General features: G+C 41.2%; 1 protein-coding gene across 8 annotated transcripts in view; it reads right to left on the bottom strand.

The window, feature by feature from the left end:
- Positions 1 to 20,101, bottom strand: part of NRG1 (neuregulin 1) — a 984,863-nt gene that overhangs the window by 69,009 nt on the left and 895,753 nt on the right. For 2 of the 8 annotated variants that reach the window (XM_075352477.1, XM_075352476.1), the window contains exon 1: positions 17,804 to 19,290. The exons of 4 other annotated variants lie outside the window; for them this stretch is intronic. In XM_075352477.1, coding sequence (XP_075208592.1) covers positions 17,804 to 18,395 — 592 coding nt within the window. In that variant the 5' untranslated portion in view covers positions 18,396 to 19,290. Of the gene's footprint in view, positions 1 to 17,803; positions 19,291 to 20,101 lie in introns of those variants that run through there. 2 more of the 8 variants (XM_075352473.1, XM_075352474.1) reach the window with 1 other exon arrangement.

The following is a 20,101-nucleotide window of genomic DNA, read 5'->3' as shown; positions in this document are numbered from 1 at the left end:
AAATCTCATGCCCACTGTGCTTCTTTTGAACGCTGCATAAACTGAAATGAGGTGTGGGTTTCATGTCCATTTCTCCTGCGGAGATCCGTGAGTCTCCTGCGCGGGAGAATGCAGCGAATGCAGCAAAAGTACACTGAGTCCAGATCCCTGATCATGGGCATGTACCCTTAGAAAGTTGTTTTGACTGTGATTAAACACTTTTAGGCTAATACCTAGAACACACGGCAAGAAAAACGGTACGAGTGGAATGCAATAAAAAATCGCCCTCCACTCACACCAATATTACTCTATGGGGCAGCTCCCATGAGCAATTATTTTCTCAGCCCTAATCGCACCTAGAAAACAGTCGCAGCATGTTGCGGGTACAATGCGAGTTTGTTTCACTTGCACCCAATAAAGTCTATGGGGCGAGAGAAACATCGCATTGTTCACGCATTACACCATTGTAACACAAGAGCAGTGCGATTCTTGCATCAGCCGGCAACGGAGGAGGGAGATAAATCCCTCCCTCTCCTCCACAGCGCCAGCCCTCATCTCCGCAGCCTGGCCCTCCCCTCTGCAACTGTGGTCTGATCACATGATTGTACCACAGTCGCATGTCACTCGGCTCCCGCTGTGCTACGAGCATGAGCCGAGTGTTATGCGAGGACTCGCACAAATCCCCGTGTGGCCTCAGCCAAACTCTGCGTTGTACAGTACAAGCACAGTGGATGGATTTCTAGAAATCTCATGCTCACTGTGCTTCTTTTTAACGCTGCATAAACTGATGTGAGGTGTGGGTTTCATGTCAATTTCTTCTGCGGAGATCCTTGAGTCTCCTGCGCAGGAGAATGCAGCGGATGCAGAAAAAATACGCTGAGTCAAAATCCCTGATCATAGGCACAAAACCCTTAGAAAGTTTAGACTGTGATTAGACACTGTGATGCCGGCGTCACACGGTATGATCTATCGTGCGATCGCATGAGCGATCATACCCGCCCCCGTCGTTTGTGCGTCACGGGCAATTAGTTGCCCATGGTGCACAAAGTCGTTAACCCCCTGTCACACGCATTTACCTCCCGGACGACGTCGCTGTGGGCGGCGAACATCCTCTTCCTGAAAGGGGAGGGACGTTCAGCATCACAGCGACGTCACACAGCAGCCAGCCAATAGAAACGGAGGGGCGGAGATTAGCGGGACGTAACACCCTGCCCACATCCTTCCTTCCGCATTACCGGCGGGATGCAGGTAAGTTGTTGTTTGTCGTTCCCGGGGTGTCAAACGGAGCGATGTGTGCTGCCACGGGAACGACGATCAACCGGCGCACAGAAGGAGGAACGACATTATTAAAATGAACGACGTGTCAACGAGCAACGATAAGGTGAGTATTTTTGCTCGTTCACAGTCGTTCGGAGGTGTCACACGGTATGATATCTCCAACGATGCCGGATGTGCGTCACTAACGACGTGACCCTGACGACATATCGCCCGATATAGCGTACCATGTGAGGCCGGCCTTAGGCTAAAGCACAGCAGATTCTTAGCTCTGTGTTCACTGGAGAAAAATCTACTGCATTTTCTAGAGCTAGCAGAATTCTCATGAACAAGCTGCAAAATATATCTGCAGCATAAGCTGACAGAAGTCTAGGGATGTGATCCGCAGCATATCAATTTATGCTGCGGATGCAGGTGCAAGTTTCTCCCTTTACCATGGAAAAGATAAAATGTCCGGCTCCCCTGCAACTGATATCCGCAGCTGTATATACTACTGCTTATATCACTGAGGGACCTCGGCTGCTGCAGGTCCGCAACGAGTACGTTCTGTTTGACAATTTTTTCATCTCTCACGTAGTAAAATCGACTGTTGTTTTCTGAAGTAAAAAGGAAAGGCCCAAATAGGAGTAAGGTCCTCTTTAAGCACCTATCCCCAGATCTGAAAATGTTTAGACCAATTAAGACTTAGAAGAAATATATTTATACAAAGTAAAAGGAAACATAATGTACTTCAACCCCGTCTCGCATGGCCATAAAAAGCCACTATCAGTACATAGGAATGTAGAAGTCTGACAGAAGTGCAGGCACTGAAAGTAATATACTAGGCGCAGATCTTATCCAATATCCTTTTTTTATTGTTTTCAAGTCACACATGACTAAAAATAGAAGATATCAGTCTGCTCTTCTATAGTTTGTCCATGCTTCCTAAGGATTCATGATCATGATACCATCTTGTTTTTTTAAGCTTTAGAAATCTAAGACTAGTTGTCTCATATAAGTTGTTTCATGGCACAGGTAAACATAGACTCTTAGGGGTACTTTGCACGCTGCGACATCGCAAGCCGATTGTAGCGATGTCGAGCGCGATAGTCCCCGCCCCCGTCGCAGATGCGATATCTTGTGATAGCTGCCGTAGCGAACGTTATCACTACGGCAGCTTCACACGCACTTACCTGCCCTGCGACGTCGCTCTGGCCAGCGACCCGCCTCCTTCCTAAGGGGGCGGGTCGTGCGGCGTCACAGCGACATCACACGGCAGGCGGCCAATAGAAGCGGAGGGACGGAGATGAGCGGGACGTAAACATCCCGCCCACCTTCCTTCCTTCCTCATTGCAGGCAGGACGCAGGTAAAGAGATGTTCCTCGCTCCTGCGGCTTCATACACAGCGATGTGTGCTGCCGCAGGAACGAGGAACAACAGCGTACCTGTCGCTGCAGCGAAATTATGGAAATGACCGACACTACACAGATCACCGATTTTCGATGCTTTTGCGACAGTTTATCGGTGCTTCTAGGCTTTACACGTTGCGACGTCGTTACCAGCACCGGATGTGCGTCGATTTGACCCTGACGAGATCGCAGTAGCGATGTCGCAACGTGCAAAGTACCCCTTACAGTCCTCAGCATGGATGAGGAACCTGCATCTGCACAGCATTTTGCTTCCTCGGTTATAATAGTAATGTCACAGATAAAAGGAAGAAGTATGAAAGTGACTAAAAAATTAACTGTCTTCATTGCCTACAGCGAGCAATAACAGTGCTCCTTTCAGTTCTTATTCTGCTGTAATACAATGTAAGCTGTGCTGTGATTGGTTGCTACACACAACCAAAGCATTTATGGTATGTGCACACAAAGGGGCTGATTCAACAAAGCTTTTAAGTCACAAAAGTGGCATACATACCTTGAAAAGTCACACATTTTTTGCGCAATGCATAGTTACAAAATAAATTAGCATTTTTACGCCACTATGGATCCGCACCGCAAAAACTTAGCATAGCGCCCACTGTTGAATTCATCAAATCTGCCAGAAATGCTACTTCAGTACCACACTCTACTAATTAGAGGCCCCGCATTCATTAAGTGGCATGAGCCTCTTACTAAATCCGGCGGTGTGTATTCTGTCATGCATGGTGTAGTGCGAACTTGCACTATACCAGTCTTCATGAATCGGCCTCAAAGTCTTTTTCAAGCGAATTCCGCCTGGAACCCAAAAGAAAAAGCAATGCAAAACCGCTGCGACTTAGAACATAATGCACAGCAATGTAAAAACCATTGCTGTGCACATTTTAAGGTTTGGAAACTATGATATGTTTAACTGAAGTAGCATGCTCATTATTCTTGCTCCAGTTTAAATAACAGAAAAAAGATTCCAGCTGCAAAAGCGACAGCAAAACCGCCAGCGAAGTCGCTTAAGGAAGAAGACCGCTTGTAGGTGTGCCAGCATCTTTTCTTATAAATTTTCTGGAATGTTTTATTGGCTACTGAAAATAGATCTTATATTTTATAGCAAACTTGATAGAACGAAAGCCACTCACCGGAATAACTGTCAAAAATTCTTTATTCCCTCGTCAGGTCACATGTGAAGGCAGTAGGGGAGGGGGGCATACAAAGCACGTCAGACGATGGCCGTTTCGCGTCTGTTCGAGACGTTTCCACAGGTCCACAGAACTCATATTTTAGACTATTCAATCATGCTAGCATGGTCAAACTTACTAGCACTGCCATGCTTGGGTGATTGGTACTCTTAACGATCAGTTGGATTCTCACATGGGCGTGACTCGAGTACCTGAGTATAATGGAAGTAAATGGGGAACTCAAACATTTTTCCAGAAAATCTTCCAGAAAAATGCTCAAGTTTTCCATTCAATTCTATTATGCTCGTACACAAGTCACGCCCATCCGAGTATCAAACTGTTCGTTATGAATACTGAGCACCCGGGCATAGTAGTGCTTGCTCATCCACTAATTATTACAAGTACTGAGCATCTGATTGTGATAGTGTTCGCTCATTACTAAATGTTACGATTACAGAGCACATGAGAAGGGTAGTGCTCACTGATTACTAATTGTTATGATTACTGAGTAGTCGTGTATGGTAGTGCCTGCCCATCACTAGTTGTTACGAGTAACGAGTACCCAAGCATGGTAGTGCTCATAATTGTTATGAGTACCACGCACCCGAGCATGATAGTGCTCATAATTGTTACGAGTACCAAGTACCCGAGCATTGTCGCTCGCTCATCACTAATACACACACACATTCACAAATATGAAAGTGCTAAACCCATGTATATATATACTGTATATATACAGTGTGTCCACCCATATCCTGTCCACCGCCATTAACTTGAGAACAGCGGCAGCTATATGCATAGAAGTGGTGTTTAGGTATAGTAAAGTAGCCATGCACTACTACGCAATGAAACCAGCTATAGCGCCACCTTGTGGAAAACAACGGAGTTAGTATTTTTATCTCGAAAATGGAGCGAGATAGAGAAAAAAGTGAATTACAAAGTTGTAGTACATCATCAATTCAATACAAATTGACACCTTGCATACAGAAATGCTATGATTAGAACTAAAACCCATTAGTAAAACTCACAAGGCTGCGGACGTAAAGCGATACCTCATGGAGACCTTCCTACAAGTCAGTGGTTATGGTGGCTGCGTAAAGTGGCCTCCGCTCACCTGACCTGACCCTATTGGACTTCTTTCTGTGAGGTCACATCAAACAGCAGATGTATGCAACCCCTCCACCAACATTGCAGGACCTATGACGATGTATTACAGATGCCTGTGCAAATGTGTCACCTACCATATTGCACAATGTGCAGCAAGACACAGTATGCTGTTCCGAGTCCAGATGTGCATTGCAGCTGATGGTGGCCACTTTGAGCATCAAAGTTAAATGATCGCCAAATGCGTGATCAGCATTCAATGTTTTGGGGGGGGTCATGAGTTTCATATCATAGCATTTCTGTATGCAAGGTGTCGATTCGTATTGAATTGATGATGCCCTACAATTTTTTATTTCACTTTTTTTCTCTATCTAGTTCTGTTTTCGAGATAAAAATGCTAACTCTGTTTTTTTCCACCAGGTGGCGTTATAAGTGGTTACATTGCGTAGCTCATGGATACTTTACTATACCTAGACACCACTTCTATGCCTATAGTTGCCGCCGTTCTCAAGTTAATGGCGGTTGACAGGACATGGGTGGACACACTGTATAGTGATGAATGGCAAGAATGACTGCTTGTCATCAGTAAGGATTTGACTCAGAAGCTGATTGCAGAAGTCTTAAAAGATGAAGGTCAATTAAATGGTTATAATTTATAATTATACTTCAGTAACCACAAAAACATCTAACTAAAAGATCTAAAAACACTGAAAAAGCAAACTTTGTAAAAACCAAAGTTTGTGTCCTTCTAATATTTTTTGGCTATGTCTGTACACTAGACTATCATTTAATACAGCAGGTAGATAGTTAAGGGAACCAGAGCAGCTACAATCCTGATTACGACAGAACACAGAGAACAGTGGTCTTTCAGAAACAGAGTACGATGACCTGCCAAAGGCCAGAATAAACTTCACTAAACATCTCCCATAATTAAATAAATGTGAATAGAAGGCTGTGTTAAAGCATGGCAATATAAACGTTCATTGATAACCACCGTAATATGTAACGGCAGAGTGTCTCCTGGAAAGATTCATCTCTTTGTCCATACATCTGGTAATTATTTTCCACAATTCTCCTATCAGGTGCCCACATTCTCAGAAGCTCCTTTCTCGCTTTGCACATCAGGTATTCGAGCTGCGTCTGTTGTTAAGTGGTGATTCAGCACAGACATGATAAATCTCAGGATATTAAAGATACCTGACAGCATCTCATTGACCTCCTGTATTACAACCAAGGAGAAATGTATGAAACATTGCTTTCTGTTGTGTTCTTCTATTTACTAGCTATATTTAGGCTCGCCGTATGTTATCAAGGACATCACCCGTATATATGGACACTTATAACTGTGTGCGTTACACTGGCTGCAATCTAATTGACTGCTTAGGTGAATTAAGTAATATATTGTGAATTTAGGGTACAAACAATACCATATCGTGGTGTACAATGGCATTATGTATGAAGAGCAATTTTGGACACTGAGAAGATTTTGTGAATTAATTTGGTTTACAATAATCAGCAGAACTATCCCGTATATTTTTCTTTATGAGGAAAACTTGATCCTTCCCAGGAGCCTCTGAGCTTGTTTGACATGAACCACTGGCTCGAACCGTTATATGAACATTATATTGGTCTGTGGGGAAATAAGTTACGTCAGTTGCCTAACAACAGCATACTTCCTTTTTGATAGATCTGTGTAGCTGTGAGTAACATTGTCTCAAATACAGTAGAATAGAATGTATTCACCTTCCCTTTTCTTACATGCCATGGCTAAGGCTTATGGTTACAGTTTTTAGGTAGTTAAAGGGGTTGTGCCCTTTACCTTGATTTTAAGACACTTGTTTGGGACACAATGTTGTTGCAATTACTAGTGATGAGTGAGCACTACAATGCTCGGGAGTCGTAACAACTAGTGATAAGCGAGCACTACCAGGCTTGGGTGCTTGGTAGCCATAATGACTAGTGATGAGGGATCACTACCATGCTCGGTACTCATAACAACTAGTGATTAGCGAGCACTACCATGTTCGGTACTCATAACAAGTATTGATGAGCAATCACTACCATGTTCGGTACTCGTAATGACTAGTGATGAGCAAGCACTACCATGCTCGTGTGCTCTGTACTCGTAATGACTAGTGATGAGCAAGCACTACCATGCTCGTGTGCTCTGTACTCGTAACGACTAGTGATGAGCAAGCACTACCATGCTCGGGTGCTCTGTACTTGTAATGACTAGTGATGAGCAAGCACTACCATGTTCTGTACTCGTAATGACTAGTGATGAGCAAGCACTGCCATGCTCTGGTGCTCTGTACTTGTAACGACTAGTGATGAGCAAGCACTACCATGCCCGGGTGCTCAGTACTTGTAATGACTAGTAATGAGCAAGCACAACCATGCTTCGGTGCTCAGTACTCATAATGACTAGTGGTGAGCAAGCACTACCATGCTTGGGTGCTCGGTACTCATAATGAAAAGTGATGAGCAAGCACTATCATGCTCAGGTGCTCAGTACTCGTAATGACGAGCAAGCACTACCATGCTCAGGTGCTCGTAGCTCTTAACAAGCAGATGAATGCTTGGATGGGGGCCACTTGAGCACTGAGGAAAATGGAAGTCAATGGGGAATTTGAGCATTTTTCCAACAGATTGCTAGGAAAAATGCTCAAGTTCCCCATTGACTTCCATTATACTTGGGTGCTCGAGTCACGCCCATCTGAGCATCCAACTGCTCTTTACAAGTGCCAAGCACCTGAGCATGGTAGTGCTCGCTCATCATTAGTCGTTTCGAGTACTGGGCACCTGAGTATGGTAGTGATTGCACATCGCTAGCAATTGTAACTGCTTCTTTCCACACAACATAAATATTACTATTTTCCCATCTAATGGAGTGACAGATTTTTTATTGGTATATGTATGGGGAGAGACCGTGTGCAAGCACCTATGTTCCAGGTGTGCCATATTCTAAAATCTACAGCTTATGGATGCATCGTGTACGTATCCAATCCCTGCTTCCAATTTAGAAGTGTGTGTACTGTAAATGTACCCAGACCAGACAATGTTCTGTGAGCTAAACAGCCTAGATGGCAGGCAGATACATTGTAGCAAAAGAAATGTGCAGTTGCTGTTCAGGAAGCTTAGCTAGAGTTAACTAGATTGCATACATGTATAAATCTCAGAGCTATCAGGACTAGTTATGTATGGAAACCTGCAGTAATGCAGTGATTGGGCATAATGGACACAAATTCGCAATACCCCTTTAAGTAATTCTAAACTCATAAGGGGTATTTCAGGTTAAAAAGATAAGTCTGCAGTCACTCAATATGACAGCAGACTGTCAAATCATGACCATATGTAATGTGCACACTGTCATGATTCTCCTGTATTTCCTGTGAGAGTACTCGGTTAGGTATCAGATTTACATACTTCCAGTTACGTGCCAACTGGCCTCACCTGGCGTCTCTCAATAGAAGAGATCTGAGAGAAGCCAGATCAGACACATCACATACATGCAGTCACATCACCCAACCGTGACAATTGCACACTGTCATGACCTGACAGTTTGCAGATACATGGAGTGACTGCAGATTATTCTTTTTTGACAGAAAAAAAACCCTTTAATTTGCTGGTATGGGAAAATAAATTGCGTAATCTCCTCCGAACAAGGAGTCTTAAAATGTCCCATTGATTATGATTATGGTAATCTGACACGACATCTCCTAACTTGCTGTGATATTCTCTTATCCCTGAGGCAAAGGTATCTAATAAAACAAAACATTATATCTAATCATAAATGAAGGTGCTACCATCTTTGAATATATGTGCAAAATTGGTAGCTGTGGATGAATTTGTAAGACTTTTTTCACATACACTGTATATCATTAGAAAATCAAGTGATTTCTGACAGTAAAATCTTTCAATTGTAGGAGACTACAAAAAAGATTCTGCTTATTTTGTTCTCAATTTGTTGCTTGGGACCACATGAAAGGTTTGTACGCTTGTTGTTGGTGCTATGTTGCGACTATTGTTACTGTAATCTTTTTGTGACCTGATGTAACCGAGATCTGTGGGGTATTTGCATGGGTGCTTTTAGGCACCTGCGTTGCTCCCCTCGCTAGTTCACTATGCAGTACTACACTTAATAGAGAAGGGACATCCGCTAATAGAGGTCTACTTTGACGTAGCAGTGGGTTGGACGTCATGTTTAGTTTGGAAAATTTTGTAAATTTTGCTTTTCTATTGTAGATCAATGTATAAATGAGTATGTGATCCATACACTGATTGTGAAATAATTTATCAATGCATCCCAATGGGTAGTGAAAATGAAATGCATAAGAGGCAAATATTTCCTGCCAAGAGCCTAAGGTTTACTTCATACAAAATATTGCTATTAATCAGACATTTAAACATCCCTGAGTATTATACACTCTAGATAACAGAGGAAGAAGTTTCTTTTAAAGGTTTGATCTGCTAAAAGTAGGACATAGCTGCCTCTAAATGTTAATTTGAGTCTCGCACTACATACTGTACACAGACAGCCTTAGCCACAACACACAAAGAAGCAGTGACTTATATTTTGGTCTTCTTTTACTACATAGAATCATAGAAAGGTAATGTTGGAAGGGACCTCAAGGGCCATCGGGTCCAACCCCCTGCGAGGGCAGGCTTTCCTAAATCATCCCAGCTATATGTTTATCCAGTTTCCGCTTGAAGATTTCCAGTGATGGAGAGCTCACCATGTCCTGTGTTAGCCTCTTCCACTCCCTGACTGCCCTCACTGTCTACTTACATAAGAAGAGATGAGTGAAATGATTTGCAGGGCCCTGGCCCAGCAGCCAGACTATTATTCCATGTTCATCGGATAGGAGATTTGTTAACTTCTTAATACCTGCTGGAATCCCTTCTTATTTGTAAGCCCAGTGCAATGTTACCACTGCGCTATGATGCATCCATGACGTAGCTCTATTCCTTCTAATCAGAAATGTTTCCAGAGATGCAGGCAGGTAGTGGGCATTTTGTAGAACTCCTATCTGACAACCACGGAATACTGATGTGGCCGCTGAACAAGTGTCCTGTAAATCGACTCACTCGTCTCTATTCATGAGGTTTCCCAACTGGTAAAAGTCCTCTATAAATTTATGGAGATTGTCTCATGAAGACATCCTCTCTCTATCTGATGACCACAGAATTTGATGTGGCCACTGGACAAGGGTCCTTCAAATGGATTTGCTCATCTCTATTCATGAGGTTCACCAATCGGTAAAAGTCCTCTATAAATGTATAGAGAATTGTCTCATGAAGACATATATGCCATCTTTTATAACAAAGATTATACACTTACTCTGGATTGGAAGCTTCCATTTATGAATGGCTTGGAATGCCTAGCTTGCCAGAGAGTCGGAATGTCATATTCATCTGTTTGCAGCAAGCTGGACCCGGGGTGATCAGCTAATCACCCCAACATACTCGTTTTGAGGCTTGTTTTCTCTCATGAGACAACCCCATTAATTTGAACAATATTTCCATCAGCCTATGAAAGAAGATACCACCTAATAAAGGTATGAGGCAATGGGAATGGTCGAAAGCTTTGGAAACACTAAGTAGATTAGCCCTCAGCTACAATAATTGATCATTGATGAACATCAATCAAAGGAACAAGCTTGTTCATGTTTATGTGCACTGGAAATGAGTGACTTTACTTTTAGCTTGCCTTAACAGGGAACACACTAGAAACGCAAGGCTGAAATAAGATAAGCTGCCAAATGTAACAGCTTCCATGGGTAAAGGATATTTCATGCACACTTAAATATTGGCAAACTGGCTAGGGCTATAATGCCAATCTGGTCTGTACAATACAGAGTGGATAAGAACTGCACATTCAGAAACAAGGGAAACAATTCAATTAGCAGGGCATTACAGCAAAAAGATTATTGATAACAGGAAATCCCCCAAAGGATCTTAACAAAGTATTTCCTCTAGTATAACACTCATTGATGTTTGACTAATGAATTTATCTAGAAGGGTTTCATTGTCTGCAGACAGTGGGGATGTGCTGTTCTGGATCTCCACACTGTCTATATCCAGCCCCTGCAGATCTGAAAACAGCTCATTGGTAGGGGGTTCTGGTTATCGTTGCAGATCATCAATCTGATATTGATGAGGTTGCAATAGATAGATTATCAATATCTTAAGACTGGAAAACTGATTTAAGTCACTAGAGTAGCTACACTTTGAGTACTAAAATGACAAAAGATAACCAAGGACTGAAAAAAAAATTCAAGTTAAAGTTACCACATCCAAGATTTATCAAGAGACAGTGAGTTTTAATATCAGAATCATATATTACATATTACAGTTAAAGAAACCCTCCCATGAAGAGTTTTTTTTATAAATCTGTGTATATGTGTATGGTGTTATAAAGCCTGATTGGAGCCACAGACTCAGACTGGCTGTAAGGGGAATCTAGAGAAAAGCCGCTCACAAAGCAGGACCCCAAGAACTCTGCAACCCTTTAACCCCTATACAGGGATTTCGAATTACAGAGAGCCCCAGAGATCACTACCTGTGTTAGGCTGTAGTCCGTGGTAATCAGGCAGGGTCAAAAACCAGGAGATGCTAAACAGGAACAGAATCGGCAGGCAAGGGCGTAGTGAGGAGACAAAGCAGAGGTCAAATCCGGAACTGGCAGCAAGGTACAAAAACGACAGGCAGGAGGGTAGTCAAACAACAAGCAAAGGTCAGCACACAGGACTCAAAATACAAACAGCACATGAGCCAGGAGTGCAGAACTATCTCTGGCAGTGGTCATGTGACAGGAGGGGGAATAAGAAGGGTGTGGTGTCTTCCCATTGTCTGCAGGTGAATGTTAGCAACTTCAGCTGGAAGACACATGCCACCTACAGTCAGCCAGTGGTACTGCAGGTTCCAGGGAGACCCAGCCTAGTGGATGAGTGGAGCCTGTGCTCCGCAGAGCCATGGGCACCGACTCCTCTCCCATCATCAGCACTATCCATGGTGGGAACATGGAGTCGTCTGGCGATCGGAGCAGAAGTCGCAGGAGCGGACTCCGGTGGGGACGTCACAGGTGTGTAGTGTGTTTCAATATACTCACCTACCATTGCCTTCTCCGGAGTCCAGCGCTGTTCATCTCCTCTTCTCTGTGATGTGACACTCTTCAAACTATCTAGCTCTTTGTGCTCTATATGTGCTTCTGAAGTCTCTTTTACAGTGAAACCTATGCAGCCTCGTTCTGACACTTCAAAGGATTACATTGTGAAAGTCACTTCTGGGTCACACAGAGCGCAATGTGACCTGGCGAGTCTGAAGAGCAGTCATGTCACTGAGAAAAGGACCAGAACAGTGCTGGTTACCGGAGAAGGTGGGGCCATGTGAGTATATTGACACACGCCACACACCATATACATATACACAGATTAATTTAAAAAAATCTTCATGGAAGGGTTTCTTTAAAAGAACACAAAATAAACCTAAATTATAATGGTATTTTCACTACACAATAAAGGGTTATATAACTAAGTAAAAGCATCTCACCAATCCCATAGGCAACCATCTAATAATACTCAGCCACAATTCTTTGGGGATAGAAGAAGTATATTATGAAAATCACAAGAACATTAAGCAATGAAAGGCCAATCTTCAATATTAATAATAGCAGCAGTAATAAGGAAGAGTAAGAATATTAAAATATACAAAATAATAATAATAAAAATATTTTTTTAAATATGCTATCAACTAGTTTGTTTGGTCTACAAATACTATAGTCCTAATCAGTTATGAAAAAAAACTAGCCCCTCGATAGATTAACAGGGATATACATACATACATATATATATATATATATATATATATATATATATATATATATATACATATATATATATATATATAGGATAGCACTTTGGTGAGTTTTTTAGCTTTTAGCTGTCCATGGTAAGCTCCGAAGATCATGATGGTTTGGAGGAGCCATTGTGAAGCCAATTAGTAAACTTACATGTGTGTACCTATCAGTGTGTGTGTATATGTGAAATTTATAGGCATTTGTTAATCCAGCATTATTACATTATTCATTATTACATAATTATTATTATTATTATTATTATTATTGTTATTGATCATATTTACAATATTATATTAGTAGTATAGTGATAATAAATAATATAACCATCCTATATGCAAATAATTTTCATAAACAACAGAAACTCTTTTTTTTATTCATCCCTTATGTTCCATTCATACGAGCCATTTGGATTTCACATCCATTGTTTTTCCATTAAGTTTTTGGCTTCATTTAACTAAGCACATTAATTTTAGCTTGGCATGGAAACGGTACTATTCATGGAAACGGTACTATTGTACAATTTATTAAAACCAGTTTTCAGGAAATGTTAAATAATAATTTAGATTCTGGGCCAAAATTATTTTCGAATTCTATCAGCCTAAATAACAGTTAAGCATGCTACTAAAATGAGCAAATCTGGTATTTAGTGATGAAGAATTGTATGCCTTATGGGGAAATCAACATACTGTACAATTATGGAAACCCTTAAAACAGTCTGAAAATAATGTTGAAATTGCAAATTTTGGAATCTTTTGAGTTCTAATGCCTCACTAATTTTGGATTTGATGATGACCCAAAACTTTTCCAACAAGCAATTCATCCAGAATGTTTTTGTTAAATTAGAGTTAAAGGGAACCTGTCAGGTCCAATATGCACCCAGAACCACGAGCAGTTCTGGGTGTATATTACTAATCCCTGGTTAACCGTCCCGTATACACTAGCATAGATAAAGCGATCTTTAGAAAAAGTATTGCTAAAGATCTTTTACCGTATGCTAATGAGCAAGGAGACTAGTCCCCTGGGTGTTAGATCCCCTGGCTAGTCGGCTCCATTAGCATGTTAGTACGCCCCTGTGGGTGTGCTATCATGCTAATGAATGTGCAGCGTCAGAGGATGACCTCACTCACCTCTCCACCGCCATCGCGTCCGACGGGGGATTTCGGCTCAGTGCACATGACCCCGGAGTTTCGGTCATGTGCACTACTTCAGTTTGAAGTCAGGACGTGTACACCTGGCTTCATAGTGCACATGACCGAAACTTCGGGGTCATGCGCACTAAGCCGAAATCCCCCGTCGGATGCGATGGTGGCAGTGAGGTGAGTGAGATCATCCTCTGACGCTGCACATTCATTAGCCTGTTAGCATGCCCACAGGGGCCCAGAGGGGCGTACTAACATGCTAATGGGGCCAACTAGCCAAGGGAATTAACGCCCAGGGAAATAGTCCCCTTGCTCATTAGCATACGGTAAAAGATATTTAGAAATAGTTTTTCTAAAGATCTCTTTGTGTATGCTAGTGTATACAGGGACGGTTAGGCAGGGATTGGTAATATGCACCCAGAACTGCTCGTGGTTCTGGGTGCATATTGGACCTGACAAGTTCCCTTTAACCTATTGATAAATCAATGTGTGATAATCCCCACAATAACAATACAATAGGTTGGCATGCCAAAGGTGAAACAATTGTGGTCCATCAGGACAACCTTGGGCCCAGCTACCCTCCTATTACTGCAATACCATGGAAATAATTTCCATGCCCACCCATCCAAATTAATGAAGCAGCAAGAGAAATACTGTACACATTCACCTATGCTGGACAAAGTAGGCAAACAGGTAGACTACAATATGTTATCAAAGCCTATAATCATACGATTACGAAGAAATAAATCACTGGAGAAGGACATTATGATAATAAGAAGGAACAAGGTGAAGAGTATGACCAGCAACTGGATGGCTTCATACAATCAAGAAAACGGTGGAGAAGACTCTGGTGGACGTATCTAGGATTGCCCAAGATTGATCTTCCTACAGAGCGTTCATCCATCAGGTCACCATGGCTCGAGATCGAGCTGAAAGCCATTAATAAAATAATCATATGGAATAAAGCATCAAAAACTCGTAAAAAACATACACTAAACCCAATTTTTTCAAATTCCCATATATTTGCACATAATTTACAAATAACAAAACCTTGTGACACCATGTAAAAACATAAAAAATTCCCAGATGAGTTGCACTCTTATGACATACACCTCGTCACTTATCGCCTAGCACATTAATTGACCTAGAGTTAACTCTTTAAATACAATATCAGATATCATGTTGTCTTCAGAACAGACAACCAGCTGTCTACAAGGAAACAGCTACTAAATCATAAGGGAGCAAAACTAATTAAAGCCTAAAACGTGTAACAGAAGGGAGGCAGAGGGGAAAAATGCTTTGTTGACAATGAACACTTAGCAAATCAGTTACAGAGGGCATAACCAGAGATGATAAAGGTCTTGCGTTCATTAAAATATCTACTATATGTCCTTTTAGTTGCCACATGCAAAGAAGATGCGTTATAAATAAGATGTACACATGTGACTAATCCAAAGAAAAACAATATATGAAATAAATAGTTGCACAACATCTCATGTAATTCCAAAGGGGGGGTCTCGCCAGATTTTGGGGTGTATCTTTAGGCTGGTCTGTTTTATCACCATGTGAGCAACTCCCACCTGATAAAGACCATGAAAATTAGAACAAAATAAAAAGACCCATAGGTCTTGAACCGCATGGGGTTTTAAAAAAAATTGAATACTCAGAGGATCAGCACGAATACAATGAAAGCAGAAAGTAGCCATTTTTTTTCAACCTGGTGACAGGTTCTCTTTACGCAAAATTTGTACCAGGGAACCAGTGTGCTTCAGTGTCTTCATATTATGAAGTCTTCATTAAATTGTGGTGTAGTAAGACATGACTTCTTAGGAATTTTCGAAGAATATTTTTGGAAAATTATACACAGTATGGTGACCTATAGCCAACAATGGACTGCAATCTGTATTTTTGGGGCCTGTGCTAGTATTCCATGTAGATACACTGCAGCTTTTTACATGCCTGGTCTACATAATGATACCCATGTAAAAGCCCAGCTGCACTTACTAATCAGTATTGATTCCGAATCAGATTTCTGAAACAAAAACCTTTTTTAGCATCACGGAACAGATCAGATGAACTTTTTTTTTCTCTCATTCTGCATTAAAGAAACAATGCTGTTTTAGTATGATAGTACACAGCTTTTCGATAAGCTATGCCAACCTTTAAAATTCTCCAAAAATTCATGATCTAACGCCAATCCATGTTCAATGTTGAGATATTAACAAAATAAGATTACTTAAGAGGATGTATCCATTATCTTATTAAATATTGATTATTTTAATAGAAAAAAAAAAAGATCTAAATGAAACACGTGGCGGACACTCCCTTAAATCCAGAAGACAATGAGTACCAGAACTGAATGGCTGGTACGTTCTGAAAACCGATATGACCAGCTATGTTAATCTGTGGACATTGTTCCTACAGAACCTCTCTAGATGCCTTCATGACTTTTATGGATGATATTTGTTATAAAATACAGCAGAATTGCTGTAATGTAGGTATCAGGATGCCCAGAATTCAGCAGTGCTTTTCTGCATTCCACTCAGCTTATTAATAATGCACACAAAGACATTAGGCAGACAGGGAAAAATGAAAGTATACCGAGACATTAAATTTCATCTGCCCACTCCGATGCGGCACACTACAGTCAAAAATGTTCTCTCTATACACATTTATGGAAGAATATGTGTTAGGTCATAAAACATATGCATCAACTGACTTGCTATATACCTTGTTTGACTTCACTTTCTATTTTCCTATCTGTCTCCCTTCCCCCCCAGCCACGACAATAAAGTAAAATCAATTATACATTACCGGGCTATGACCTTGAAGGATATATTTACAAGGAACCTGCTAACAATGTAGAGATTCATCCAACGAGATGCGGCTGCTGTGCATGTATCTGTGCTTCTGTATTAGTTTTATAAGTGATTGCTATGTTTTATGGTAGGTTTTATTTTCCATCTGTGACATATTAGGTAGTCGAAATAAATTCACTATATACTGTATGTATGTCCTAATGTGTAGTAGAGCTCAATGTCTCGTTAAGCTACTTAAGTTGTCTCCTATCGCAACTTTGGTTAGGATAGATAATGCTACGTGCTATCATTTCAGAATACTACTGTAATCTGAGAACAATAAAATATCCTACATTATATATAGTTTTAAAAGGTTGTGTCCATGTAAAGAATGACACGTTTCATAGTTGACCTTAAACTTCCATCTGAACGTCAAACAGGTTAATTGAAAAGTATTTGTATAAATGACAATCCAAAACAAACATGACACATCATTCCAATGGAAAGGGCACAAAAGTAATAAGTATGACACAATATAACTAAAATATAACTTAGAACTAGGCAAAAGTTTGATATACGTCACCAATAAAGAGACTACGTGTTCATGTATGGTCGGAGCAATCCAGCCAGGCTCCATGGGCCTTCATCCCATGTGCTTAGCACATTAAAAAGCACCATTTTACTGCAGTATTAATCAACAGCCACACTCAAAGTCTGGAACAAAATGAATGATCCCTGGGAGATTTTAAAGACCAAGACAGCAGCAGGTCTCTTAAAGGAAGCCATGAAAGTAATGTGTAGCATATACACTGCTCTTTGGGAAGCTCTTTTCAGGTTACAACACACCTTTGTTGAGTCTTATATATACTTTTGTGTTGACGCCTAGTTGATTTTGAGGTTTGTTGTGACGATAGACATACTGATAATGTTTTATCAGCAAACACAACCCTTATGCCAAGTAAATCTAAGAACAGTACTCTGAATCTGTCAGCCATATAAATAGACAATAATCTGGTTATTGGTAAAGTATCCACGTGCAATAGCTACTCATAAATATGCATATTGGTAACATACTCACCTTTTCTCGATGTAATTGCTGTACTTGATTCTGTAGTCCCTAAATGATTGACAGTAGAAAGCTGATAGGTTTTTTCCACTGAAGTCACTAAATTACTGTCAGTGGACAATGGCTTAAAAGTGGACTCTGTAGGTAAAAGGGAGGTCCCAGTTTCCACAATAACCTTAATTTCAGTAGTAGGAATAAGAAAAGGCAGAGTATATATAGAGGATGGCACTGATGTACTCGGTGCAGAGTCAGCGTAGATAATAGGATCTTGGTTTATTCTATCAGGATCCAAATGAGTCGGAGAGTCATATTCAAATATTTTGTCTACAAATACCCACTTAAGGCCAGCAATGCAAAGGCAGAGACTTATCAGGCATGCCAGTATGGGAAGGATACAGATCTTCTCTGAGTTAAGACAGATTCTCAGTCTGTCTGCCTCCAGGCACACACAGCAGGTAATAGCGAGGCCTGCTATCCCCTGGGTAGTTCCATCCTCAGCTTGAGTCTCTGGCACGCTTTCTTCATCCTGAAGTTCAGTAGAGGGGGGGTCTGAGCTCTGTTCAGAGCACTGATTCTGAAAACCCTCTGCAGTATCCCCAGGCATCTTACAGGCATAAATCTCTATCAGCTTGTCTTAGTAAAGCAGGAACTTGTACATGGTCCATTACCGGAACAACGAGCGCATACAGAAAAAAAAAACTACGCCGCACGTTACATGGCAAATCAATACGCAGTCTACGCAGAAGATCATTGAAAGAAAATACATTTCTTAATCAAAGGGAAGTAGACATTGAAAAATTGCATGCTTGTCTTCACTGCTAGGGCAGCAGTTGGATCTGCATAGTTAGTACACCCTTACAGATAGTTAGTTAGGTAAGCCAGTATCCAGGGGTGAAGAGCTGTGGTCTCACCTGGAACCTGTGATGATGGTATCTGCTTGGTAGAATATAGATGTCATGAAGTAGCAAGAGCAAGAAAGGCAGAAAAAGAGGCAGCGGTAGATGAGGCAGCAGTAATATCATCCTGTTGTGTTAAAGCTACCAGGCAAAGAGGCTGAATCATTACAGAGCAGCAGGTGCCTGCAAACACTATTATTACAGGCTGAGATTGGAGAGGACGGATAGGGAGAGCTGTGTGGTTACTCCCTTCTCTTCTCTTTGCCTGGCTTCTTGGTCCTCTTCAGCATCCTGGCTTCTTTCGCCTTTAGATCAGGAAGCTTTTTCCTCTTCTACTCTACTAGTCACGTACCTTATCACTTAGATTCTCCTTTCCCTTCTGACTCTTCTCCCCCACCCACTGCAGGGCTGGTCTGAATAAAATCAAGCATCAGAGTACTAACAGTGACTTCCTACTTTATCCAATTAGAAGAACGAAGGCCATCAAATCAAAGAGGAGACAGCAGCCAGCATTTATGATCTCTCTCTTCAGATTTCTCACCCTTCTCCTATGGTTAGGATAGGGAAAGGCGCAGCAATCGATTAGAGCAATCTTTCCAGGCTACAATGGGGAGGAGATGAAAATGGGTAGCTTTAGAGGCAGGACCCAGGTCTGATATTCGAGTCCTCCCCAGAGAGACACTTTTTTTCTAACTGCTGTTTCTTCCATCCTGCTGTTCTTGTAAATTTATCCATCAGAGAAACAGCGTTGTGTGAGATTGAAATAGTACAAGCCTTAATCCAAGATTATCTTTCCGCAGAACATAATGTTAGACACACACACGTCATTATCCCGGAACCCAGCTTTTTGTTTCACTAAATTAATATGCACCCCACAACCTAGCTTTGCAGACCTAGACTGATTTATAGCTGAAATACTGATAAAGTAGCAGAGAATACATCCAAATATCTATTGTTATATGTGGACCGCAATACTGACCAGGTTTAATTAAATACCAGCATTGCTATTTTAAGGTTAAACAGTTCTATACTGAAGGCAATGTAGGTAAAATGGACATCATAAATTAGCTGATCGTAAGCATGCGACATCCTTTTTACAAAATTCTGCAGACTAATGAAAGGTGTGGCAGTGAATCTGCTAAATCGTGTTGCAGCTTTAAATTCTTGAGGCTTCTCTCATTACCTATTCTAGATACATCTTGAAATACTTTATCCAGCAGTTAAAGCAAATATTCACCGTGTAATGTTGTTATATAAATGTGTGTGCATGCAGAATACATTTGGAGAAATGCATATTTAAAGGGGTTGTCCACTACTTTAACATTGAAAGCCTATCCTTAGGATAAGTCATTTATGTCTGATCAGCCAGGGTTCGATGCCCAGCACCCCCAGCAATCAGCTGTTTTGTTGCCGG

This window comes from Anomaloglossus baeobatrachus, chromosome 1, assembly GCF_048569485.1.
Source record: "Anomaloglossus baeobatrachus isolate aAnoBae1 chromosome 1, aAnoBae1.hap1, whole genome shotgun sequence".
NCBI classification, from domain to species: Eukaryota; Metazoa; Chordata; class Amphibia; order Anura; family Aromobatidae; genus Anomaloglossus; species Anomaloglossus baeobatrachus.
Note: the sequence above shows the minus strand (reverse complement) of the source record. Positions and strands in the feature narration are given on the sequence as shown.